General features: G+C 49.4%; 1 protein-coding gene and 1 pseudogene across 1 annotated transcript; one reads left to right on the top strand and one right to left on the bottom strand.

The window, feature by feature from the left end:
* The first annotated feature begins 142 nt into the window (after window positions 1–142).
* LOC125537787 (uncharacterized) lies at window positions 143–16,086 on the top strand (annotated as a pseudogene).
* A 7,160-nt stretch (window positions 16,087–23,246) lies between these two features.
* On the bottom strand, window positions 23,247–24,968 carry LOC125537785 (uncharacterized). Its single transcript, XM_087542078.1, has 4 exons — window positions 24,563–24,968; window positions 24,333–24,472; window positions 23,446–24,225; window positions 23,247–23,357 (listed from the first exon to the last, which is right to left on the bottom strand). Exons 1-4 carry the CDS (start codon window positions 24,966–24,968, stop codon window positions 23,247–23,249), a joined length of 1,437 nt encoding a protein of 478 aa, XP_087398204.1.
* Window positions 24,969–27,882: the final 2,914 nt, after the last annotated feature.

Here is a 27,882-nt window from a genome sequence, read left to right as displayed (position 1 = left end):
TGCTTCTTTTTTTGGGTGAAAGAGAGATTTTATTTCATCAATCAGGACATAAGTCGTTCTTACAAATATAAGGGACGTCTCCTGGTCCTGAACCCAACCACACCACAACGCGACCTTCTGTCCGGCCAAAGGAGGCCAGATAATGGCTTACACCAGTATGTTCCCTACAAACATGAGATAGCTTGAACATTCTCCATTCCCTCAAAAGCTTTCGGATTTGATCAACCAACATGGAATAGCGAGACCGGCCCACCATTGATCATGTTAAGAGCGACATCATATATGTGGTCAATAATTAGTTTGGGTTCGTTGGTACTTGCGATTTGTGTTTTGCACTATGTTGTATCCTACTCAACTCGCTTAGAATTGACTTTGAGCATTGTACATTTGCATGGTCATGCTAACTTGTGGGCACTGATTCATCAAAGAAGACGATCGCATTTTCCACGCGAAAAAAGGATGGTTGCATTTTTACTGACATTCTTTGCATGTTAATAGTACTTGCATTATTGGATTATTCGCATTTCCGTTATTTTAATATCTCAGATAATGCGTGAATCATGATGGCTTGTGCTGGATGTGGTTGTTTTTGATAATCTCCTCCAAAGTTACCCATTCTTCTTTGTTTTGTGGCAGAAAATGACCTTAGTTTTCCGTAGTAATGTTTCCTACTCCCTTTGTCCCATAATGTAAAACGTTTTTTAACACTATACTAGTGACAAAAAACGTCTTACATTATGGGACGGAGGGAGTACTTTTTTGTTCTCTAGCAACACACAGACATTCGGCTAGCTTTTCTTATTTCTGAATTGATGCCGTGAATGAAGAATGCATACAAAATATCAGTATTTTTTTGAGAACTATATATAAAATATCAGTAGAGTTGGATGTAAACGGGCCCTAATTTTAACGTATTTGAGCATCACGAGCAAGCCACATTATTTATGTATAACGAAGAAAAAAATGGACGTGTCCTCTGGCCCATCCCATACCATGGCCCGTGTGGTGACTACGATCGATCGATCATGCAGCTAGAGATTGACAGCCGCCGCCGCCGCTCTAATCTAGGTTCCAGGCAGATCGACCACGACGACGAGGTGGTTGCTCGATCCTAGCCGGAGATGAGCGGCGGCATCCGGCGGTTGGTGAACCTGGGGTGTATGATGGGCGCAACCGCGTGTATTCGCTCCGACGCTTGGACCTCTCTAAGATGGACTTGTTTCACCGGACGGTAGAAGAGGCGGCCGCGGATGGCAAGCTGCTGCCAACACTCACGCCCGCCAAGGCCTGGGCGTCCAACAGGAGAAGGATCTGCAAGGCTGACCTCTCGGCGGCGGAGGCGGCGGCGCCCAGCATCCGGACGCCCGCAAGCGAGCTGGTTACTAAGCCACCAGAAGTACTCCCTCCGTATGGCGCTCCCAACGGCTCCTGTACGGACAGGCGTTGCGAGCGTCTCTCGCGATGGTGGCGACGGTGGCGGTGTCTCGGCGCAGGGTGGCAGTGCTCAGGCCCCGGCGAAGGACCCGGAGGCTGGCTAGGGGGCGGCTCGCGCCCCAGTCCCCAGGTGGGCGGCTGCGCCCCCCATGGGTGTCGCTGGGTGGTCGGGAAGCCGCTTTTGGGCGCTGGCGGAGGACGAGTCGGACTGCGACGAGGAGGCGGAGTTAGGCGACGCGGTGGCGTCGGGGGCAGGTGGCCGTGCGGCCTGCTCCATTGGCGACTTCGTGTCGCGGGACGAGGAGCTCGGGGGCTCTCTCAAGGCCGGGCGCCGTCGTGCGTTTGCGCCCGGGGGCCGTGGCTCGCGGCGGGTCGATGCGGCTGCGCACAGAGCGACCCGCTCGGTGTGGCGTCGCGAGGGCCGCGGCATCCTTGCTGCGCCTGACGCGGGGCTGCTCCTGCAGCTCGCGGCAGACCAGTCGTGTCCGGCGCCGGCGTCCCCCGTGGCGGCGGCGGCGGTGCGGACGACGCTGGGCGTGGTCAACCCTAGGGTTGGGGCGGACCAGCAAGCGGTCCAGACGGGCCAGCCCATGCGGGTGGTGGACGGCCCAAATGCGGTGGTGGCGCGGGCTGGGGCCCAGTCCCCTGACGCGCGGGTGGTACAGGGAAGCGTTCCTGTCCCCAGGACCCAGCCCGACCCACAGGGGGTGATCCAGCCCAATCAGCCCAGCCCAGAGAGGGCACATAAATGGCTCTGGATCCCCCGCGGAACCCTAAATCCCTCGCTAGGTTTCCCAGCTACCGCTGCGGAGGTGCGGCGCTTCGGTTGTCTCGCCCGATTCCTCTCACCCACTCCACTCCCTTCCCCACTGCGGCGCACCTTTGCAGAAGTAGTGGCGATGGGCTCCAAGCAAGATCGCCGGGGGAAAAGCCTCCCATGGAGCCGCCGCGGGACCGCAACCGTGGCCGCGCCGACGACGAGGGGGGTTGGGGGCCACCGCCTGCGTGGTGGCTCAAGGAACAGGAAAGGAAGAAAAAGAAGAAGGCGGAGTACAAGCAGCGCGGCCTCGAGCTCAAGCGCAAGGGGATGCAACCAGCGACGGGCGGCGACCGGGGCGGCGACTCCCACGCGAAGAAGAAAACCAAGCCTGCGGGGGCGGTGGCCTCCAAGCTGCCTCTTCCGCCCAGATCTGAGGTGCCGGGCTCATCCAAGGGCACGAAGGCGGAGCCAATCCCGATCGAGGAAGCTGACGGACCTGAATGCTTCCGATGCGGGCGCACGGGCCATTTCCAGAACCTCTGCACCTTCAAGCCCCTGTGCGTGGTGTGCACCAACACTACAAGAAATCAGTTAATACATGACGGAACCAAACCGTCATGGCTGGGCACAAAACCATCATGGATGGCCATGCGTGACGGATTCGAAATCCGTCATGTATATCGCGTCATAATTTGACCACCATGCGCTCCATGACGGAGCTACCAATACCGTCATGGATCCATGACGGCTCTTGACCGTCATGTATGGCACTTAACTGATGTGCTAACAACGACGTTAACGCGCATGCCACGTCATCATCCGACATGGCAGCCAACATGAATCCAACATGGCGGCCCATTTAGTAATCAGCCCATAGACAATTTCGGTCCATTGTTTTCGGCTTCGGCCCATGTGATCATCAGCCCAGTTAAAATCTCAGCCTGCTGAAGTTGTGGCCCAATTAGAATTTTGGCCCACTGATTTCCATTAGATGCAACTTTAGCCCACCAATTATAGTCTAGACCAATACCTATTTTTTTGTGTCTGTTAACATTTCAAGCACATACTTTTTTTAAAGATTTTTGCTCACACCATTAAATTAGAAAAATCACACAAACATAAATTACAACCAATAATAAAAAGGAAAATGAAACCCATTAAAAAAATACATAAATGCAAGTTACAACCAAGTCATGTTCGTTGATTTTTTTTTTGAGAAAATGGAAGTAGAGTACAACATCATGACGCTGAACTTATTAGGCTAGGATCCACTAGATCCAGTACCACCATCGTCTTCCATTTGCTAAAAAAAGCCATCATTTTTCCACCACGGAAGAACACGCCTAGGAGGGGATCTCACCGCATATGGTGCCCCTAGATTCTGGCTCCTCAAGCACGCATGGGAGGGGATCACGTGCACGAGCCGCCTCGGTGCCCATCGCCATCTAGCTCGCGTCCGCTCCGCCCTGCACTTTGGACGCGTGGCCGTGGAGGGGCGGTCACGAGCCCGTCGACGCCTCAGTACCCATTGTCGGGCGGCCTCGAGCACGCCCATCGGGTATTCTGCCGCACCAGACCCATCCAAGTCTGCGAGCCCGTCGACCTTTGCGGGCGTCGCTGCTTATATGGACGAGGCAGTCGTCGAGGCGGCAAGCGCCTTGCAGCGACACGGGCACCGGTCGCGGCTGAACGGGAAGCCATCCCGCTGGCGCCATAGGTCCCGTCCGCCAACGCTCGGGAAGTGGACGCCGTAGCACCGTTCGGCCGTGCGTCCGCCACAGCGCTGCTCCCCGTCGACCGGTTGATGCAGACCCCTCGGCGGCCCAGCGCAGTACACGCAAAGGATTCGATGGCGGCATGGGCGTCGTAGACTCGTGGGGGCTGTGCTTGCCTTCGGTGAGAGGATAGTGGAATGGAGATGCTGGGAGAAGGAAGATGTGGATTAGGGGAAGGAGGAAGGAAGGTGCTGCGAGGATAGGATCTGGAAGGATCGACAGATACGTCTGGTGGGTGGAGAAGAAACACAGGAGATGGGAACCAGTCTACCACCGTTGGATTGGAGAGGATCTGACGGCTGTGACCGGCGATCCGCGTGAGGGTAGAGTGAACCAATCAGATGCCACGGTTTTCTTCACGCAGGATACATGCATACTCAGCCAGGAACCTAATGGGCTCTTGTTGACTCTCGGCCCAGCTGTGAGCAAGGCAGTCCAGATTTTGAATTTTTTTTCCATTCCGCAAATAACTAAGTAAGGCACCGTTCTAAAACAATTTGCAAAAAAATTACCATATGACCCCAGCACACCTTCTACATCTACATACTACATATATTTTATTTTTAAAAGTTTCAATATTTTTCAAACTGGTTTAACATATTGTTATCATTTCATTGGAGTTTCAATAAACTTTGAATTTGTTTAATACTTATTATAGTTTAAATGAATTTATGTATCCTTATTGATTAAGTTAATTTGAGCTGCATGTAAATCAAATAAGGTTAACATAAAATCACAAACCAATAATTATGAACATATGTGTTGTTCTTTCTCATAGCTTAAAATAGTTGAAACATCTCCCCTGTCATAACTTAAATTATGTTGGGGATAATTCAAAATTCTATTGGCAACCAATCAAGAATAATAATAGTAATAAAATATCTAAATGTGGTCAGATATGAAAGCTATATTTCCGATCACAACATCTTTTTGAAACAAATTTTACAAAAACAATATTGTAGGACTTATGATTTATGTTAGCTCGTAACCTCAAAATAGATGAAAAGATCACATGATAGTTAGGGATAATTCAATCTTTACCTAATGAACCACAAAATATTTTTGTTGAAGTTGAGAAGCACTAAATATAAACATTTATTATACGTATAGTATATTAAAAAGTGTTATTTAGTTCTCTATCCAAAATAGGTTGAACAATATTATCCAATCATTAGAATAACCAAAGAACACTTTCAAAAATATTTTGAGTTTTTACACATATTGTTTTGAGTGAATATCAATCAATTATGTTTTTTCTAGATTTAAAGTATACCATTATAACTGGTAAATATTTTCATATATTAGTCATATTTTTAGTGAATAATTATTTAATGTATGGATTTTACTTAATGAATAAATATTTTCAACTCACAGGTGACCTAGCCATCGTCAACGATGTGCGGTGGTAGGAAACACTTGCTAGAAATTTAGCAATTTTCGTGTATACTGCTTGTGTGTTTTTACGTGAGAGTGGAAGGTACTAAATGTACTAAGTTCTCTGAAAATAATTAATTCAAGGCTAGTGGATGAAGCATATGTCTTTTCACCTTCAAACATGGCTCTTTCCCTCTCGAAACATAGATTCTTCTTTGGAGATGGCCCGGTTTCTAAGCAGCGTACGTCATAGCTTTTGCAAAACCTTCTCAAATCTTTACCACAACCTTTGGGTGTCATAGGAGGGCACGAGGCCAAATTTCATGTTTTCTAGACTTCGTTTGCATTTTCAGAATTAAAAACAAAATAACCAAACTCTATGTCTGGGTCAAGTCTAGGCAACCTCAGGTTTTGAACCCCTTTTCTTTTTTTTACTAGTAATTTGTCTGTGCTTTGCACGTTAGATTATTATGTGTCATCACAATACTAGTAAATCATGTAAATTAAAAGTAAGATATTATATGCTATAATAAAATTATCATGTTGGGAACTTGTGGACTGTTTTTTACAATTCGTATCGAATCACGGTAGCACAACAAATTTCTATATGAAGAATGCTTTTAAAAAATAGACTTTTATTCCAAAAGAAATGTTATTGACGTGTTTGTGAAATCTTTTAGCTTTTTCAAATTCAAACTTGAAAATACAGATAAAGTTGGTTTGATGTTAATTTTCACCTTTTCAAACCGCAAACTTTAAATAACTTAACATCCTATGAAGAATAAATAAATTAAATCTATCTAAATTTTCTATAGGCTGTTTGCATATTTTCTATAGGTAGTATTGCCATGCGTACAATTTTTTCAACAGCGTACTAATTCTTTTGAGAATAATAAAAAATGCTTTCGTGCATGCATTCAACAGTATTTTTTTTGTGGGAGCATTCAACAGTATTCATGCGAGGGCACCATGCCAAGTTCCATTTTTTTTCAAAATTCGTTTGCATTTTGTAGAATTAAAAAAACAATAAACTCCATGTTCAAGGTCGAGTCTGTCACCCTCATGTCTGTAACTCCTTTTATTTTCTTGGATAAGACGCAAATATAGACTCAGCAAAACAAGTAGGGTTTTTCAAACCAAATTGGCCAAAATTGTCATGCACTTGCAATTCAAATTGAATTGTATTCATTAAATGCCACGAAAATGCATGAAATGACTTAAATATGGCAAACGAACCCCGAAAAATGTCAACTTTTGACATGGATCATACAACTATGTATATTAAGTGTATGAAACATTTTAAGGTCAACATATGATGCAATGGTCGCTTTACCTTCACAACTGACCTCTTCCTTCTCGTAACATAGATTCTTCCTCAGAGTGGCCAATTTCTAAGTAGCGGATACCACCACTATTGTGAAACTTTCTCAAATTTTTACCAGAGCCTCTAGGTATCATACGAGGGCACCATGCCAAGTTTCATATTTTCAGAACTTCGTTTTGATGTAGGGTGGAGACCCTAAGTGGAGATCTTTCACAAATTGGAGGGTGATCCACAAAAAACGCGAAGAACACGAAGAACAAGAGGGGAAATCACAAGAGAAACACTCAAGAACAAGTCCGGGGGCACCGCGGGGTCTGGTCACCCAGGGGTGGATGGTGCGGGCACCTGGGGTGTCCAGAGAGCCTCTGTTGCTTCGTGTCTTGGAGCTCTTCCTTCTCCCTTCTTGTTTGCTTGTGACTCCCTGCTAGCTTCCTACGGTCATCTCGTTGGTACCTACGAATGCACAATGTTTCTCTTTGAGGTTGAACCCAATTCTCATGTGAATTCCAATGATGATCGAAGAGGAAAGAGTTAACCTCGGTTTCGATGGCACGTGCGCGAGCTCTCGTCATTGGTCCTTCTCGAGGTGCTTGATGAGTTGTAGTAGACTCCACGGGGATGATGGAGGGATGCTCCGCATCACGTTTGCATTTTACAAAATTAAAAGATTGTCAACGTGTTTACAAAATGTTCGTCAAGCATTAGTTTTTTTTGGCAAAGTGTATTTAAAAAAAATGTTCAACATATTTTTAGAAAATGTTCAACATGCATTCAAATATTATTGTGTAAAATTCTTCTTAGATATTTACAAACATCTCTAACATTTTTAGTACATTTCTAAAATTTATTACTATTACACAATTATCGATGTGTTTTTAGAAATTGGTCAACGTGTTTTCAGAAAATGTTCAACGTGCATTAAAAGATTAGTGTGTAAGAAAATTAGTTCATGTTTACCTCTTCAAGGTACAAAATAACAAAAATAGAATAGAGATTTAGAATACACAATAATTGTACAAAAAAATTATTGAAACTTTTATATATAGGGAACACAAATTTAAAAATAAAAAGGGGAAATTAAACATGAACTTGCACAAAATAAAAAAGAAATCCAGTAGAAAACCACCCATTCGCGTACAGGGCTGCGCAAATATATGTGAGGTGAGCATTAGACAGAATTGGTATGTATAGGAGAAAGTAGTACTAAGTGTACAAAATTCGTAAATTTTTACTTGATAAACCATAGCCTAGCTAGCATCACGGGCAAGTTTTTTTTTTTTCAGTTGAGCACCGCGGGTAAGTGATTACCTCAATTTAGAGGTCAGTGTTCGAACCTGGAGTCTCACTTTTAACTAGCGACACAAGGTTTGTCGCAAAAAAAAAAAACTAGCGACACAAGGCCCAACTAAAAAAACTAGCCATTTAAGGCTGAACTTCTATAGTATTAATAAATACAAGGTGTAAGGGCTTCACACATCTTCTGCTGTAGCTCAGTGGCAAGGACAGGTCTCCCTGCTCGTGAGGTTGTGGGTTCGAGTGCCTCCCCGCGCTACCGATTTTTTTTTTATAAATTTCACAGGACAGACCAACACCGCATCAGTGTGACCGAGTTGGTTCACCAAATGGCCCAAACACAGTAGGACAAGTCTGCAACTAGGGCCCGGTCGCATGACCGAGTTGGTTCACCAAGTGGCCCAAACACAGTAGGACAAGTCTGCAACTAGGGCCCGGTCGCATGACGACCGTCAGTTTGTCCGAGCCAGTACACGGCAGAGTAGTTAAAAAAATCATGGGACAACCCTATCACGCCACGTCTGCAACTATAAATCCATGACGGTTTCAACATTGTAAAAATGAAAGACAAAACTCTGCATTTTAGGACCAGTTAGCCGCTCCCAGATTCATGACGGATCCCATGACGGATCTACTTAAACCTTCATGGTCTATGACGATTTTTAGGAACGTCATTGGAAATTCGTCATGAATTAACAGATTTCTTGTAGTGCAAGGAGGGGCACACGTCAGCGCAGTGCCCAACCCGCGGCAAGCCTCTGCTCCTCCAAACCATGGGGCACGCCATCTCCGGCGAGGGTTTCTTTTGCCTCCAGTACCCGGATGATTCGAGGGAGGAGCCGCAGATCCAGCTGGGGGCCAACGCGGCCGTGCTCTCCATGCCTTCCGGCACGCTCACCCAAGAGATTCTACAAGTGGAGCTGCCACACCTCTTCGAGGGCGAATGGGACTGGCAGATCTCAGCTATGGAGGGAGGGGCGTTCTCGGTGGTCTTCCCTGACCCGGTGATGCTCCGGATGGCAACAAGGAGCGGCAAGCTGTTCCTCTCCCTCAACAACCTCATGGTGGACATCCGCGATGCGGTCCTCGACGCCCCCAAGGGAATGGCGATGCCGGAGGTGTGGGTCAAACTGGGGGGAATCCCTCCCAAGCAACGGCGCTCCGACCTGCTCATGGTCTATGACGATTTTTAGGAACGTCATTGGAAATTCGTCATGAATTAACAGATTTCTTGTAGTGCAAGGAGGGGCACACGTCAGCGCAGTGCCCGACCCGCGGCAAGCCTCTGCTCCTCCAAACCATGGGGCACGCCATCTCCGGCGAGGGTTTCTTTTGCCTCCAGTACCCGGATGATTCGAGGGAGGAGCCGCAGATCCAGCTGGGGGCCAACGCGGCCGTGCTCTCCATGCCTTCCGGCACGCTCACCCAAGAGATTCTACAAGTGGAGCTGCCACACCTCTTCGAGGGCGAATGGGACTGGCAGATCTCAGCTATGGAGGGAGGGGCGTTCTCGGTGGTCTTCCCTGACCCGGTGATGCTCCGGATGGCAACAAGGAGCGGCAAGCTGTTCCTCTCCCTCAACAACCTCATGGTGGACATCCGCGATGCGGTCCTCGACGCCCCAAGGGAATGGCGATGCCGGAGGTGTGGGTCAAACTGGGGGGAATCCCTCCCAAGCAACGGCGCTCCGACCTGCTCATGGCGGCCACCACCATGCTTGGCCGTCCCCTGCTGGTGGATGAGGAGTCCCTCATTCGTCCGGGGCCTGTACATATGCGTTTCGCATGCCGCAACCCCCGCAAGCTGCGTGGTCTGGTCCAGATCTGGTTCAATGGCGAGGGCTTCAACATCACCATCGACCCCGAACTTCCCCCGGAGCAACTCGCGGCGCCTGCCCTGCCTTCTCCAAACCCTCCTTCTCCAAATGACCAAGGCAGGGGTGGGGAGGGGCGTGATGGAAACCTGGGCGGCGACAAGGAGGCGGATGCAAGCATGGAGGATGATTCCATCGATACGGCGGCATGGGAGAAGCTGGGCATCACTGACAAGGGCGGGGCGACGAACCGGGCGCCGTTGCCTTCGATGGAGCTGCCGCCGACTGGGGGGGTCCATGGAGCTGGACCTCTCCATCCCCAACCAGTATGGCTCAAACCTGGGCTCGGTCACGTCCCCCCGGTGCGGGCGGTGGCGGAGCCTGGTGCGGGACAGATGGAGGAACCGCTGGGGGAGGCGCGCACTCCCATTGCGGTGTCCATGGAGTCGCTGCCGCTTGTCTCGCGCTCTCCATCCCAAGGGGGCCGCAGCTCCAACAAGCTCGGGGCGGTGAAACAGCTCAAGAAGGTGGCCGTGCGCAAGGTTAGCGCGGAGGCCGTTCGTGTGGCGGAGCTCCAGGGCGCGCCGGTGACTCCCCGGCAGGTGGTGATGGCGCTGGCCGTGCCCACCCCCGACCCGATCGCACATGAGGCGGCCAAGACGATGACTGTCCCGAAGGCCAAGCGTTCCAAGGCCGTCGTAGACGGGCAGGTGGCCCCTGTGCGGGTCAGCGCGTGGGCCAAGGGCGCCAAAGGAAACATGCCTTCGCTCCAACGCGCCCAACTCCTCCAAGCACAGAAGAATCTGGAAACCTCAGGTAATCCATTGCCTCGCTTTTTGATTTTGGATTCTTTATCGGACGAGCACCTAGGTGAGGTGTTGGTGGAGAGTGGGGTGGAACCAATTGGGGAGGGCGGGGTTAGCGAGCTAATCTCGCTGGTGCGCGCTAAAGAGTTGGCTCAGGCGGCACTCGCAGCGGCGGCTGCTTAACACGCGGAGCGTCTGGCTGTCGAGGAGGAGCCCTCGACGTCGCTAAGACTCCGGCCCGAAGGGGAGACAACAACAGGGGTTGCTGCTCCTCCCTCGCCTCGCTGCGGCAAGGTGAGGCGCGTGGCCAAGGCGATCACCTCGAGGGGTGTCCGCCTGCGAAACCGCGTCATCTAGATGCGGATGCTCATTTGGAACATCCGTGGCTTCGGCCACTCGGGGCGGCGCACCCAACTTAGAGACTACATCAGGAAAGAAGGGATAGATATAGTTGGGCTCCAGGAAACCATTAAAGCTGATTTTCGTCACCAAGACTTCGTAGCCATAGACCCTTTGGAGCGTTTCATTTGGCAACATAGCCCGGCTATTGAGCATTCGGGTGGCATGCTGCTAGGATTTTGCAGTGCCATGTACGAGGTGCTGTCCTGGGAGGTAGGCACCTTCTTTATTACAGCCAATATTTGTGTGAGAGCTTCGCTACGCGAGCTCGTGATCCTGCAAGTATATGGACCAGCAGATCACTCACGTTCGGCAGAGTTTCTGGGAGAACTCGAAGCCAAGGTGTTGGCAGTCGCCGCATCCCAAGTCCCGCTCCTAGTGGGTGGCGATTTTAACCTCATCCGATCGAGCGCGGACAAAAACAACGACAACATCAACTGGTCAAGGGTGACCATGTTCAACAGCGCAATTGCGTCAATGTCACTTAGGGAAGTGGCAAGGACGGGGGCAAGGTACACTTGGACCAACAAGCAACTAGCCCCGGTGCGATCCGTCTTGGATCACGCTTTCATGTCTCCGGAATGGGAAGTGGTGTTCCCATTATGCTCGCTCCTTGCTGAAAAAAGGATCGGCTCGGACCATGTTCCACTCATCTTATCTTCAGGGGAAGATAGGATTCGTCGCAGTCCACGTTTCTTTTTCGAAACAGCGTGGTTCGAGGTCCCTGATTTCGACAACATCTTTTGGGAAAGATGGTTGAGAAGTGTTCAAGCCACGGGCCAGCAGCGCGGCCCTATGGAGTTTTGGACAGCGGTCGGGGGACGACTACGTGCAAGCCTCAAGGGATGGGGCGCGAACCAGGGACGAGACGAGAAAGTTTTGAGGGCGAGACTTCTCGATGAGATTGCAACCCTCGATACTCAAGCAGACGCGCGTCCTTTCTCGGAGCAAGAATGGGCGCATCGATACGCCTTGGAAGGGCAAGTCGAGGCGCTGCTCCGATCCGAGGAGGAATATTGGAGACGTCGAGGACTTAAGTGGACGCTCAAGGGCGATGCGAACACTGGCTACTTCCACGCGTACGCGAATGGTCGTCGCAGGAAATGCCTAATCCTGAGACTGCAGACGGAGCAGGGGCTCCTTCTCCAGCAATCAGAGATTAGCAAACACATCTACGACTTTTACATAAGCCTGATGGGGACCGACGAGCCTCGGCGCGCCAGGCTGAGTGAGGAAGCCTGGCTGCCAGCACAAAAGGTCTTGGAGTCGGAGAACGAAGAGCTGGGGCTCGCGTTTCTCCCCAAGGAGATCGACGAGGCTCTCCAAAGCATGAAAACAGACACGGCACCGGGGCCCGATGGGTGGCCGGTGGCGATGTTTAAACACTTCTGGCCATTGTTGCGCGATCCCATCTTCGCGGTGTGCAATGGATTCATGCGCGGTTTTGTGGACATCGCTAGGTTAAACTACGGCGTGCTCTCCCTAATACCGAAAGTGGCGGGTGCGGATAATATCCGCCAGTACAGACCAATAGCGCTCATTAATGTGCCTTTCGAAATATGCGCCAAGGGCTGCGCCACGCGGCTTACTCCGATAGCACACCGCACAATCAGTCGTTCCCAATCTGCCTTTATCCGCGGCAGGAACATTTTGGAGGGACCATTAGCGCTACAAGAGACCCTCCACGAACTTAGACGCACGCGTGAACCGGCAATTTTACTTAAATTAGACTTCGAAAAAGCTTACGACCGCGTCAACTGGGATTTCCTCAGACAAATCCTGTTGAGCAGAGGCTTCTCGCCGGTGTGGGTGCACAGAGTCATGCAGTTGGTCTCGGGGGGCCAAACTGTGGTCTCGGTGAGCGGAGAAGTAGGGCACTTCTTCCGGAACAAGCACGGCCTCCGACAGGGTGATCCCATGTCACCGCTCCTGTTCAACTTTGTGGCAGATGCTCTTGCGACCTTGCTGCGGAAAGCAACGGAGGCAGGCCATATCAAAGGGGTGTTGGGGCACCTCATCCCAGGGGGGATATCGCACCTGCAATACGCCGACGACACGCTCCTGCTGTTCCAACCGGACCTGCACAGCGTGGCCACGATCAAAGCCCTGTTGATTAGCTTTGAACTTATGTCGGGGCTAAAGATCAACTTCCACAAATGCGAAGTGATGCCCATGGGACTCGAGCCGTCAGATAGTAGGCGTATCGTGGACCAACTCAATTGCAAACTAGGCAAACTTCCGTTTACTTACCTTGGGCTCCCGTTGGATGCCAAACGCATCTCGATAGATGGCTGGGCGCCACTCTGGACCAAGGTGTGTGGGCGGGTCTGTCCGTGGAGGGGGAAGTTCCTCTCTTCTGCAGCCCGACTAGTGCTCACAAACGCGAGCCTGTCCTCGCTGCCGTAGTTCGCAATGGGGCTGTTCCTCTTGGCTGAAGGGGTGCACGCCAAGATGGACACACCACGGCCCCGTTTCCTTTGGGAAGGTGCGGGACCCAAACGCAAGTACCATATGGTCAGATAGGACGCGGTGTGCAGACCCAAGGACCTAGGGGGCTAGGGATCACAAACCCACGGATCCTCAACATTGCACTCATGTGCAAATTGATCTGGAAGTTGTCGCAGGGGGCGACCGGTCTGTGGGTGGACATACTGCGCAATAAGTATTTCCCCAACGGGAACTTTTTCGAAGGCAGGGCGCGGGGCTCTCCCTTCTGGAACGACCTCCAAGCGGTGCGCCCGGCCTTCGCCCTTGGCGCCAAGTTCATCGTAGGGAACGGGCGCTCGGCCCGCTTCTGGCTTGACCTAAGGCTGGGAGCGCAGCCCCTTTGGGCCCAATTTCAGGACTTGTACGTCCTGGCGGTCAACCCAGAGATGACGATAGCGACGGCCCTAGCCTCGAACCCCCCCGCGATCCACTTCCGTCGAGAGCTAACGGACCTTGAACAAGCACATTTTGAGGAGCTGCTTGGCTTGACACAATCGGTGACGCTGTCCACTTCCGCGGACACAGTCACTTGGGCTCTCTCCCCGTCTGGAAAGTTCACGGTCAAATCCCTATACCGCAGGCTGTGCCAAGCTCAGGGACCGGCATTCCCAATGCCGACCGGTTTGTGGAACGCCCGTATTCCGCTTAAAGTCAAGGTGTTCTTCTGGCAACTTTTCCGCAATAGACTTCCCACATCGGCCAATGTTGCAAAACGCAACGGCCCGTCTTCCGGCTTATGCGCCATTTGTAATACCATGGAGGATGCGAATCATGTGTTCTTCCGCTGCCCCCTAGCGCGTTTTGCCTGGAGCGCAGTCCGAGCGGCCACCAACACCAATTGGGACCTGCAATCGGCCGCTGACCTAGCGGCCATTGTTGCGTCGACGTCGGGTGGCAGTAAACGCGTGCTTTGGAGCTGCCTAGGTGCCCTAGCCTGGGCAATGTGGCTTACAAGGAACAAACTTGCCATCGAGGGAATCTTCCCATCACACCCTGCTAATATTCTTTACAAATGCAACATGCTTATGCAGCAGTGGAGTCCGTTGGCGAAGCACAAGGATGCTGAGAAGATGAAGCAAGCTCAAGATCGTCTTCGCCATGTCTACATTTTGGCTAGGGAGCCGCCCGCCGCTTCTACGACGTGAAGTGGTTTCTTTTGTCTAGCGAGCGAGCCTGCGTGCTCTATGCTCTTGGCCTTGGCCTGTAATAGACTCGCTTTGATCACTTTTGGCCGCTGGCCTGTCCGTGACCCTGCTGTGCTTGCGCGCCAGCGTAACCTGAGCCTCCACGCTCGTGACCTTGCTGTGCTTTCGTGCCAGCGTAACCTGAGCCTCCGCGCTCGTGTCGTCTGTCCTAGTCCTCGTCTATAAACGCTGCCTAAGTTTGTGGGCTTTATTAAGTTAAAGCCGGACGCTTCTAGCGTCTCCGTTCTAAAAAAGTACTCCCTCCGTCCCAAAATTCTTGTCTTATATTTGTTTACATACGGATGTACCTAATACTAAAACGTGATTTGATACATCCGTATTTAGACTAATCTAAGACAAGAATTTTGGAACGGAGGGTATCATGCATCCTGCCAACCCATCACCGTGTTCATTTCCTCGCCACCGCCTCGGAGGACAAGGTCGCCTTGGATGACCGCATGAACCGCATGTTCCGCTTCGACGCAGGTGAGGGCCACCGCTGGATCGAGAGCCTGCCAAGCCTCCACGAGCACAAACACTCACCGTTGTCCATCGCCGTCCCTCCGTCGGACTTGCACCTCCATGACGGCCAAGACGGCGGCGACATGTACATCGTCGATAGGATCCTCCATCCGGACAAGTCGGAGGCGAAGCCGCAATTCGAGGCCCTAGTGTGGAGGACGGAGAATCCGCGCTCCTTTTGTACCAGTACTTGGCACTGCGACATCCTCCCGCTGCCACTTTGGATCATCCAACAGAAAGCACGCCTACGTCTGTGGTCATGCTCTCGTAGGCGACGACACCATTTGCTTCTCCATTGCCGGCACCGAGGGCGCCGGCACCTACTGCTTCCACATTGCGACTTGCGAGTGAAGTAAGGCTGGCGACTGGGTTATGCCGTTCCGGGGCAAGGCAGAGTATGTTCCGGAGCTCGGGCTCTGGTTCGGCGAATCAAGTGGCCTCCCCTGTGCCGCCGACATCTCTGGCGTCATCATAGGGGAGGAGCCGCCGCAGGAGAAGTTGCGGATCTGGGTGGATGATGACCTGCCAGAGGAGTGGCAACCGAGCGAATTGTGTAGGTCCAATGTCATCAGCCTCGGTTTGTGCAGGTTCATCGTTGTGGACTTCTTGGATGCCATGGTATTCGACAAGGACTGCAACGAGATGGTTATGGGCAAGCAATTTGCCCTCTTCACTCGTATGGAGGTAGGGTACGATAATGTCCACAACAAGGGCAATGCCAAGAATGACAGCAATGGCGCTGGCAAAGACAATGACAACTACAATAGTGGCACCAAATGTCCTGGCAATGGGAATGGCAACAATGGCGGCAACGGCAGCAAAGTCAAAGGGTTGATGCGTGGCCTGCGTATGGTTAAGCACAAATCAAAACGTTACATGTTTAACGTGCAACATAGTATCGATGCGGTGCTGTAAATGCATGATTCAATAAGTCATTTTGACTTGCTGAACTCCAGTTATGTTTGACTGTATGTATGCATCCATGCTGAGATTTAATTTGCTATCGGTGTACTCTTGCTGCTCTCTTTTTTTTGCTGCTTGTTTGTTTACGGTATGCAGTACTGACCTTAGTGTTAAGTCAACTTAGTGCCTTTGAATAATCTTATGGCCCCAAAGTACATAACGATATATAGCGCTCGTGACTTGTTCTATCTACACGCACCAGCACTGCACAGACATGTGAGCATTTTCTTCTATTTGATGACTGCCATTAACAACTCAAAATCCCAGCACACTTAGATTATTAGAACGAAGACGCTAGAAGCGTCCGGCTTTAACTTAATAAACCCCACAACTTAGGCAGCATTTACAGACGAGGACTAGGACAAACGGAACGAGCGCGGAGGCTCAGGTCAGCTGGCGCGAAAGCACAGCAAGGTCACGGCAGGCCATAGCCCAAAGTAATCAAAGCGAGTCCATTACAGGCCAAAGACCATGAGCATAGAGCACGCAGGCTCGCTCGCGAGACAAAAGAAACCACTTCACGTCGTAGAAGCGGCGGACGGCTCCCTAGCCAGAACGTAGACTTGGCGAAGACGATCTTGAGCTTGCTTCATCCTCTCAGCATCCTTGTGCTTCGCCAACGGACTCCACTGCTGCATAAGAATGTTACATTTGTAAAGAATATTAGCAGGGTGTGATGGGAAGATTCCCTCGATGGCAAGTTTGTTCCTTGTAAGCCACATAGCCCAGGCTTGACACCGAGGCAGCTCCAAAGCACGTGTTTACTGCCACCAGTCGTCGACGCAACTATGGCCGCCAGGTCAGCGGCCGATTGCGGGTCCCAATTGGTGTTAGTGACCTCACGAACTGCACTCCAGGAAAAACGCGCTAGAGGGCAGTGGAAGAACACATGATTCGCATCTTCCATGGTGTTACAAATGGCGCATAAGCCGGAAGACGGGCCGTTGCGTTTTGCAACATTGGCCGATGTGGGAAGTCTATTGCGGAAAAGTTGCCAAAAGAACACCTTGACTTTAAGCGGAATACGAGCGTTACACAAACCCGTCGGCATTGGGAAGGCCGGTCCCTGATCTTGGCACAGCCTGCGGTAGAGGGATTTGACCGTGAACTTTCCGGACGGGGTGAGAGCCCAAGTGACCGTGTCAGCGGAAGTGGACAGCGTCACCGATTGTGTCAGGCCAAGCAGCTCCTCTAAGTGTGCTTGTTCAAGGCCCGTTAGCTCTCTACGGAAGTGGATCGCGGGAGGGTTGGAGGCGAGGGCCGTCGCTACCGTCATCTCCGGGTTGACCGCCAGGACATACAAGTCCTGAAATTGGGCCCAAAGGGGCTGCGCTCCCAGCCATAGGTCAAGCCAGAAGCGGGCCGAGCGGCCATTCCCTACGACGAACTTGGCGCCAAGGGCAAAGGCCGGGCGCACCGCTTGAATATCGTTCCAGAAGGGTGAGCCCCGCGCCCTGCCTTCGAAAAAGTTCCCGTTGGGAAAATACTTAGCGCGCAGCAGGTCCACCCACAGACCGGTCGCCCCCTGCGACAACTTCCAAATCCATTTGCACATAAGTGCAATGTTGAGGATCCGTGTGTTTGTGATCCCTAGCCCCCCTAGGTCCTTGGGTCTGCACACCGCGTCCCATCTGACCATATGGTACTTGCGTTTGGGTCCCGCACCTTCCCAAAAGAACCTGGACCTTGGTGTGTCCATCTTGGCATGCACCCCTTCGGCCAAGAGGAATAGCCCCATCGCGAACTGCGGCAGCGAGGACAGGCTCGCGTTTGTGAGCACTAGGCGAGCTGCAGAGGAGAGGAACTTCCCCCTCCACGGACAAACCCGCCCTCCCACCTTGATCCAGAGTGGCGCCCAGCCATCAAGCGAGACGCGTTTGGCATCCAACGGGAGGCCAAGGTAAGTGAACGGGAGTTTGCCTAGTTTGCAATTGAGCTGGTCCGCGATACGTCTACTTTCGGACGGCTCGAGCCCCATGGGCATCACTTCGCATTTGTGGAAGTTGATCTTGAGCCCCGACATAAGTTCAAAGCTAATCAACAGGGCTTTGATCGTGGCCACGCTGTGCAGGTCCGGTTGGAACAACAGAAGCGTGTCGTCGGCGTATTGCAGGTGCGATATCCCCCCTGGGATGAGGTGTCCCAACACCCCTTTGATATGGCCTGCCTCCGTTGCTTTCCGTAGCAAGGTCGCAAGTGCATCTGCCACAAAGTTGAACAAGAGCGGTGACATGGGATCACCCTGGCGTAGGCCGCGCTTGTTCCGGAAGAAGTGCCCTACTTCTCCGTTCACCGAGACTGCAGTTTGGCCCCCCGAGACCAACTGCATGACTCTGTGCACCCACACCGGCGAGAAGCCTCGGCTCGTCAGGATTTGTCTGAGGAAGTCCCAGTTGACGCGGTCGTAAGCTTTTTCGGAGTCTAATTTTAGTAAAATCGCCGGTTCGCGCGTGCGCCTAAGTTCGTGGAGGGTCTCTTGCAACGCTAATGGTCCCTCCAAAATGTTCCTACCGCGAATAAAGGCAGATTGGGAACGACTCATTGTGCGGTGTGCGATCGGAGTAAGCCTAGTGGCACATCCCTTGGCGCATATTTTGAGAGGCATATTAATGAGCGCTATTGGTCTGTACTGGCGGATATTATCCGCACCCGACACTTTCGGTATTAGCGAGAGCACGCCGTAGTTTAACCTAGCAATGTCCACAAAACCGCGCATGAAGCCATTGCACACCGCGAACATGGGATCGTGCAACAATGGCCAGAAGTGTTTAAACATCGCCACCGGCCACCCATCGGGCCCCGGTGTCGTGTCTGTTTTCATGCTTTGGAGAGCATCGTCAATCTCCTTGGGGAGAAACGCGAGCCCCAGCTCTTCATTCTCCGACTCTAAGACCTTTTGAGCTGGGAGCCAAGCGTCCTCACTCAGCCTAGCGCGCTGAGGCTCGTCGGTCCCCATCAGGCTGATGTAGAAGTCGTAGTTGTGTTTGCTAATCTCCGATTGCTGGAGGAGGAGCCCCTGCTCCGTCTGCAGTCTAAGGATTAGGCATTTCCTGCGTCGGCCATTCGCGTACACGTGGAAGTAACCAGTGTTCGCATCGCCCTTGAGCGTCCACTTAAGTCCTCCTCGACGCCTCCAATGTTCCTCCTCGGATCAAAGCAACGCCTCGACTTGCCCTTCCAAGGCGTATCGATGCGCCCATTCTTGCTCCGAGAAAGGACGCAAGTCTGCTTGAGTATCGAGAATTGCAATCTCGTCGAGAAGTCTCGCCCTCAAAACTTTCTCGTCTCGCCCCTGGTTCGCGCCCCATCCCTTGAGGCTTGCACACAGGCGTCCCCCGACCGCTGTCCAAAACTCCATAGGGCCGCGCTGCTGGCCCGTGGCTTGAACACTTCTCAACCATCTTTCCCGAAAGATGTTGTCGAAGTCAGGGACCTCGAACCACGCTGTTTCGAAGAAGAAACGTGGGCTGCATCGAATCCTATCTTCCCCTGAAGATAAGATGAGTGGAACATGGTCCGAGACGATCCTTGTTTCAGCAAGGAGCGAGCATAATGGGAACACCACTTCCCATTCCGGAGACATGGGATCTAGGGCTGGCCGCCACCCCTAGGGGTGGAAACCTAGGTGGGGGCGCAGCCCCTCCCCTCCCCCTATATATACTTGAGGTTTTGGGCTGCCAGAGACACGATTCAATCTCCTTCTTGGCGTAGCCCTACCCCTCTCCCTCCTCGTCTCTTGCGGTGCTTGGCGAAGCCCTGCTGGAGTACCACGCTCCTCCACCACCACCACGCCGTCGTGCTGCTGCTGGATGGAGTCTTCCCCAACCTCTCATTCTCCCCTTGCTAGATCAAGGCGAAGGAGACGTCACCGGGCTGTACGTGTGTTGAACACGGAGGTGCCGTCCGTTCGGCACTAGGATCATCGGTGATTTGGATCACGACGAGTACGACTCCATCAACCCCGTTCACTTGAACGCTTCCGCTTAGCGATCTATAAGGGTATGTAGATGCACTCTCCTTCCCCTCGTTGCTAGATTACTCCATAGATTGATCTTGGTGATGCGTAGAAAATTTTGAATTTCTGCTACGTTCCCCAACAGGGCGTGCCCGGCCGCACGCTGGAGGCCGTCCTCGAGTACATCGAGGGCGGCAACACGCCGAGGCTGGAGTACCCCTCCCCGCCGTCCTTCTCTCACCGTCGTGGGAGCTCGTGGATGCCGAGGCGCATGGATCCCAGGGCGTCCTCCTCCTCGTCCGGTCGGTCGACCGGCTCTCCCTACCTCCGCCCCGTCAAGCCGGAGCCCCAGGAGCCCTAGGACATGCTTGTCAGCCGGCTTACCCGCAGCTCCGATATCCGCATCGCCGACTCCACCCTCGCTCCCAGGCGCCTCGTCCTCGTCGCGCCCAAGCTGGAGCCCAGTCTCCCCCCGGAGTACGAGGAGATAGCCTGGCGCGGCTTCTCCGATGCGGACGCCCTACAGTGGGCGCGCGACGACTACCTCCGGACGGAGATGACCCGGCAGACCCGGGCCCTGGAGGAGATTGCCGCCCGCAAGTGTGGGCGCGAGGACAAGCACAGCGTCGTGATCCTTGACAGCAACGACGACGAGGCCGCCGCCGGACTGTCCAACCCGCCGCGCCAACTGGGGGAGGGTTGCAGTAGGGACGGCGGCCACGACGGAGGCGGTGACGACGACGACGATGATGATGACGACGACGGCGGCGGCGACTACACGCGGTTCTACAGCCTCCTCGGCATGTAGAACTGCAAGGGTGGCGGCCGGCGAGGCGAGCGAGACGGCGGGCGGGCCTAGTAGTGTTTTTTTTTGTAAAATACTTTAAATATGTATGAGTGGGCGTGTTTGTGCCGTGTTTGGTCGAATTTGGTTTGAAGTCGCCGAAATATGCATGAACTCGCCGTGTTTGCGCCGTTCAAAAAAATCTCTTGGGCGCCGCGACTGGGTGGCATCACGTCCCCAGCGCGCGTTTTGCGCCGGTGTGTCCCCAAGGGGCGATTTTTAGCGCCTCCTGGGGGGGCCAACGGCTGGAGATGCTCTTAAGGATGGTAGATTTCACTTTTGAATACTTTTCATAACATTTTATATTATTTTTCTGGATGAACATATTAATTCAATGCTCAAAAGTAGTTGTTGTTTTCTGCATGTTTTTGGTTTTTCAAAAAATCCATATTTATGTAGGTAAAAAGAACCTTGAGGATTTAATAATTTTTTTTCATGGCCACATGATTCCAGAAAGTGCTAGGACTTACCGGGGGCCAGCCAGGGGCCCCACGCGCCCAGGGGTTGACCCGTGTGGGTAGGCCACGTGCCCCTGGTCACTGCCTTCCGTCCATTCTCCCACCTATAAATTCCATATTTTGCGAAACCATGCGAGTGATTTTTCTCTAATTTTTTCCGCCCCCACATGTTTCTGTTTCGAGGAGATCGACCTGAAGGCCTATTCTGGTACTCCGCAGAGGGGGTATCCATCACTGGAGGCTTCTTCATCATCATGTTGTCTCCATGATCATGTGTGAGTAGTTCCTTCAGGCTAGATAACATCCTCCGTCGAGGCTATCACGAACATTTTCGGACATCCCCATTTCCTCCCCATAACCGGATATGGGGATTTGTGAACAACCCAGACAAAGTGGGGATCCGGTTGGGTGGCCTCTTGCCTTTTCTCTCCTGTTCAGGTAGTGACCAGGTTGTCTGCTCAAACGTTTTGGGAAGATTTAAGTGGTCCAGAACCGCCGGACACCTCCATAATGAGGCTTGCTTCCTCCAGCGCGCTCCCTGCATTGCCATGCTCTATGCTGACCACATTCGATCTTCTCGGTCCAACCCAGGTTAGAGTGTCTTTGGTCCGGTCCCTTAAAACAACAGGGCCGCCAACCTGGTCTATCCGGTCCAATCCAAACGGCAGCTTGGTCAATGACCGGATCGGTCCAGACAGTGTCCACTCTTATCAGGTATTTCCTAATTAGTGATCTAAACACTTTTATATTTTTTTATGGAGGGAGTAACATCCAACTTACCTGCACCTTGAAGCATTTGCAGATACATATATGGTAATTGGTTGAGCTGCGTGTCAAATAGGTTGCGGGATTTGGTCCTAACTGGAGCATCCGCTCTATGTTGGGATGTATGGCTTTGTCCTAATGACATTTGTTGTTTTAAAAAATGATTATCAACTCTATTGTGCATGTTATGTACTCCCTTCGTCTCATAATATAAAAACATTTTTGACACAAACGTTCTTGTATTATGGGACGGAGGGAGTACTTATGTATACAGTGGCTTCATATTATACTTTGTACTAGAAGCGTATGTGCGCTTCGCCCTGTTGTTTGCCTCCGAGCATCTCTAGAAATCTCACTCATTTTTAGTGTGTTTATATAATGTTGTGGCTATTGTTTCTAAGTGGATGGATCGTCCTAAGATTACGTCAGTGTTCCTTGTATTAGCAGAGCACGGGTCAGCCACATCCACAAGAACAAAGGCATGGCCAACAGAGGAACAACGAAATCGAAGGCTCCGACCAACAAATGCAGAGCAACAACAACAATAGAAAAAACCATGAGACATCACCACCAATAAAGAGACAGGTCACAGCGCCAGAACGAACCGTAGCACCCCCGCATCAGCACAATAACCATAAACCCAAAATCCACCAAATCGAAACGGAACACGTCGCCCAGAACCCACCGACCAAACACCTCATCAACAACGGATCTCAGGAGTCAGGATGACATGACCCCTTCTCCTGGCCTATCCCTAAACCAAAACTAAAAGAAGGATCACAAGGGAAGGGAAAACAAAGGATGGTCCATAAACTAATCGAAATGAAGTCGCATGACACAAAGCAGTTCTTGAGATGTTGGTGGCCTCGCTGATGTAGATGTGGAACCCAACCTTAAAAGTGGGTATACGTGTTGACTTACAATGTATAAAAACTTCCATTTTCAGAAGAAATTTGGTGACACCACATTGTTCAAAATATCTTAAAAGTTCAAGTTCAAGGAGGGGAATTAGGACATACAAGTACGATATAGCATACGAATTTTCAGAGCCCAAGTTGAACAAGAGGAATCACAAAATAAATAGTCCTTCCTAATATAGGCCGGAGCTGAGGTGAGGTAGCTTCTTCTTGTTCTTCGGAGGCAGAAGCACCGAGCTGAGAGCTTTGGGAGTCACCAAGGCGGCTTTCAGTAGCTCCGTCAGCTACAATAAAAAAAATCAACAATACCACCTACTGTTTGCAAATCAAAGGATAACAACATGGCAGAACATTTTTGGCAAAGATAGTAACCTGAGATTTTGCGAGGCTGAATTCTTTCTCCGCAAGATCATTTGACTGAATCTTGGCCTCACAAACAACTTGTATAGTGTTCTCCAAGGATAGTGGAAGAACATGCAGATTATCAGTCACCATGAAGTTCTGAGGGCCTTGCTTGACATACCCTTTACCCTTGTCACTTCCTCCCTTTGGGGATTTCGGATCACATTCACAGAGGTTTGTGGTCTTTACAGTGTCACGGCAATTCACATAATTGCCATGTCGATCTTTCGCGTGACAGTTGACATGCTTGGGAAAACCTAATGTCTTGATGCACTTGAAGCATGCCTTAATTTGTTGCTTCCTTTGAGCTGATTCTTCAGCTTGCACTATCTTAGTAGCTTCAGAAGTAAAGAAAGGTGCCAGCTTTGGTGATAGTAGCAAGCACTGGCATGGTTCTCTGATGCATCCTTTAGCACTTCCATCTATGCTACTGTACAGATTACCGATGCATCCAATTGATGGCCATGAACCATAAGTCTTAATGATGGATCCCAGTGGTACGGTCAGGAAGCCAAATAGGAGCTCGACGAAATCGTCATTAACTTCAGCATAGAGCAGCGATGAGCTGTTCGTCCGAAGAACTCTTATCCTCACATTGTCCAACTCATGCTCATCATCATTTCCCTGCTTAGGATGTAAACTCTCCAGTAGCATCTCTAGGGCTGAAACATCATTTGAGATGGCAACATCAAAACAGTGACCAGTTAAAGGCTGCTTCGACGTCAATGATCTCTTGAGCAAGTTAGTCATCTGTAAAAGTAAAAAGGGATTATAAGACCAATACACGGAATATTGCCGAGTTTTATAAAAGAATAATTGCAATAATTAGCTTAAAAAACTGAGTTTGGATGACAAACCTCGACTGAACTGAGCTGGATCACCCTCTGCTCAAGACGGGAGGGATCCTCCACCCCAAACTTCTTAAAAAGTGACAACATGAGAGAAGTTGAGGCTGGTGCTACTTGGAGATCATCAGTCACGATAAACTTCAAGCATCCTTTGACAAAAACTCCATCTGCAGAACCAGTAGCAAAAGTGATATCACAATTCTCCGGCCACTCTCCAGGGATCTGCCCCATGACTTTGCCGCATTTGCAGGCAGCGCCGGGGACCGAGCTAAACGAGCCGTCGGCCTTCGCGCAGCAGCTCGTGTGGCCGCAAACATAGACCTCCCTGTGCTTGGTGTCTTCGACTCTGACCTTGAGGTCGCAGCATTGCTTCGCCGCAGTGCTGATGGGCCTAAGCAGCATCGCCTTGCAGGCCTCGGTTCTGAAGAAGTCGTTGGAGAGCTCCTCCACGCTCTTGTAGATCTCGTCGAGGCATCCGACCTGGGACTGCTTGCCGAGGAGGCGAACGACGGTGCCGAGAGGCAGCGTGAGGAAGCCGAAGAGCACGTCGACGAACTCCTTGCCGGACTCCGCGAAGAGGACCTTGTTCTTCTCCTTGTCCACGAAAAGCTTCACGTCGACCGTCGGTTCTTCTTCCGTCGCCATGGTAGAGATGGTGATCGATGGGGATGCGTGCTCTGGCCTGCAGAGTGGCGCCTTGGGGCTTAAATATGCTACTGCTACATGCTATGGATTCGGGAAGTTCACGAGACGTCACGTCTGAGAGCATGGTTAGAAGGGCTTGGATACATTTTAGTCCCATGATTAAAAGTAGTGGGACTAAAACTTGATAGCCTTACCCATGTTTGGATCCAAATACTAAAGAGACTGAAATCAAGTTATTGAGCATTTATTATTCTCCAAACTCTCCAATCCAGAACTCGCATGTGTTAAAGGAGAGGCATTAAATGATGAGAGAGAGGGCTAATACATATTTTAGTAGGTTTCCTATGACTAAAAAATTTTAGCCTCAAGACTAGTCCTAACCTCTCTTTAGTCAGGGGTGCTTGGAACTTTAGCCTCTAAAAAAGACTATTTTTAGTCAGACTAAAAATAGTTCCTTGGATCCAAGCACCTCTTAGTAGTATAGCCACCTGCTGGTTATAAGCCAGTGTCATGTCATTTACAACCTATCTTAACTAATATGTACAATAATAGATCAAAAGAATGTATTATTTTTTTATTATGTGGCCCACCTTTCATTCTCACAAAGCGCCTAGGAGCACGTGCTAGAGCTAGCTCTTCACGAAGAGCCCGCTTACCTTCTCTCTTCTCTTCTCTTTCTTTCAACTAAGCAGAAATATACTAGTTTATTCTTTATAGCCCGCTGATTCAGCTCTATTGTACTTGCTCTGAAGCGGAAACGACGGACGGAACGCACGGGGCGAAGAGTCGGCCTAGCAGTTATGTTTAGCTCTTCGATTTCCACATGAAAGCTTCTGCCCTGGAGTGGAATACTCCCTACTTTCTAGTTTATATGGCTCAATTCAGAAATCTCATCAACTAAGATAGATGGTGAGTGGTAGAATACCTTTTGTAGTATGCAAAAGCACCTAATTGATGCTTTTATTTTTCTTAAAAAATTATATTTATCAATGCATTAATTACAATGCATGCATGCATAAAGTACATGCATTGGTCAATTTTCTCTTACTTGCATGCAATAATTTAATGCACCTTGGAATTTAAACTTGTGATGAGGAACAACCAAATTGAGCCTTACAAAATAGAAAAAGTTAAATTTTGAGATAAGCCCTATAAACCGAAAAGAAGGGAATAGTTTTTATCGCATTGACTTTGCTATAACTTCTGCATCGAATTACTCACGAGAAAGTGGAAATGTCTCGTCGATGATCAACTTCGGTTATGTTCAATTTAGGTGCCATTGATCAACTTCTGTAAGCCGACTGAAATTTTATTTTGGAGTAGTCGGTTTTGTGTGCCATTGATCTTGCTTTGTGGTTCATGCTTTTTTTTCTGGTATGTTCTCTCAAGTGCTTGGTTTGTGCTAAATGGACTGAACATATATTTTGGTCAGTCGATTTCTTAATAGGCTGATGCCCATTACTAGGAGCGACCCACCAACCCCCTTGTCCATTTGTTTTTCTGTTTTTATCTGTTTTTGCTTTTATTTTTTATTTTCGTTTATTAGTTTGTTTTTATATTTTTTGTGCTTATCTTCTATCTTCTATATCTAAATAGCTAGCCTTCACTAACTATTTCTCTCAACATACAAGCATGCCATATCGTCCCACAACATGCATGAGAAAATGTCCACCCCCCACTATCATATTTCTCTACATGCAAGCATGCCACTTCATTATTAAACATGCATGAAAAAAAGACTCATCTCAACATCCAAACATACATAAGAAATTTCATTCTATTATGCTATTTATAATTAATAAAAAATTACAACTATATAGTAATCAAACATAATAAATTATATGTATTTTCAGTTTGAGCTTTTTATATTATTACTTCCAATATGCATGTATCATGCAACGAATCACACTGAAATATTGCAAAATATCCCCGCAACAACGTGCAGGGTATCATCTAGTTTTCGAAATGTTGCGTGAGTGTAAATATATACACACGAATACTGTACAATATGTGCCAAAATTGCATTATTATATGATTAATATTTGCATATTAAAAAATGCAATTCAGTGTAAAGTTGTGTGCAAGTTTATGTTATTTTTTTCATTTTATTTCTTCTTAAGGGGTAATACCAATACTAATTCATTCTTATTTTATAAAAACAGTTATTTAAATCTTGTTTTAGTTTTCTTTTAATTTTTCTTCTCTTTTTTAAGGGTGACACCAATGCCACTAATTCATTCCTTCATAGGAAACTTAGGTTTTGCAAAACTTCTACTATCATATATTTATTCAGGCATATTTTAAAAATAGCAATTTTTGTGTAAATTTTGTGTAAATTTTGTCATTGTTTGCTTTAGACTTTTATTCATTTTCTTAAAAGGCAATAACAATGCCACTAATTCATTCTTCCTTAGAAAAATTTATAATTTTGGTTTTATTATCATTTTATTTTAGGTATCTTTAATGGTAATACCAATGTCAGTAATTACACAATAATATTCCTGTTCTTGCATATTTAAAAAAGTGCACTTTTTTGTATATAGTGTGGAAATTTTGTCATTGTTTGTATTAGTTTTTTCTATGTATTCTTTCTTCTTAAAAGCTAATACCAATGCCACTAATTCAACAATAGAAAAACTAAATATTTTGATTACGATTTTTAAAATTTTCTTCGTTCTGGAAAGTAAATAACAAAGCTACTAATTCCTTTTTTTCTTATAGATCTTCATTGTTTCGAATGTTTTTCCTTTTTTTTCTTAAAGGGTAATACCAATGACAGTAATTTATTCCTTTTTAGAAGTATTCTTTTTTGGGGAAATTTCCCTATTATATTCCTCCTAGTTCAGTTTAAGCCCAAGAATTTGGTGGGCTTCTGTATTTTGGTTGCAAGAGTTTGAGTTTCTGTTTTTTTAGT

This window comes from Triticum urartu, chromosome 2A (assembly GCF_056163025.1).
Source record: "Triticum urartu cultivar PI428250 chromosome 2A, HENAU_Tu73, whole genome shotgun sequence".
In the NCBI taxonomy this organism is placed as follows: domain Eukaryota; kingdom Viridiplantae; phylum Streptophyta; class Magnoliopsida; order Poales; family Poaceae; genus Triticum; species Triticum urartu.
The sequence above is the reverse complement of the archived record's forward strand: the minus strand, read 5'-3'. Positions and strand labels throughout refer to the sequence as shown.

Excerpts from the sequence above, each read along its gene's own strand:
- LOC125537785 (XM_087542078.1), bottom strand. The coding sequence starts at position 24,968 with ATGGCGACGGAAGAAGAACCGACGGTCGACGTGAAGCTTTTCGTGGAC. Across the intron at positions 24,226-24,332 it reads TCCAGCTCAGTTCAGTCGAG|ATGACTAACTTGCTCAAGAG; the intron begins GTTTGTCATCCA and ends TTACTTTTACAG. Across the intron at positions 23,358-23,445 it reads TCAGCCTCGCAAAATCTCAG|CTGACGGAGCTACTGAAAGC; the intron begins GTTACTATCTTT and ends TTTTTATTGTAG.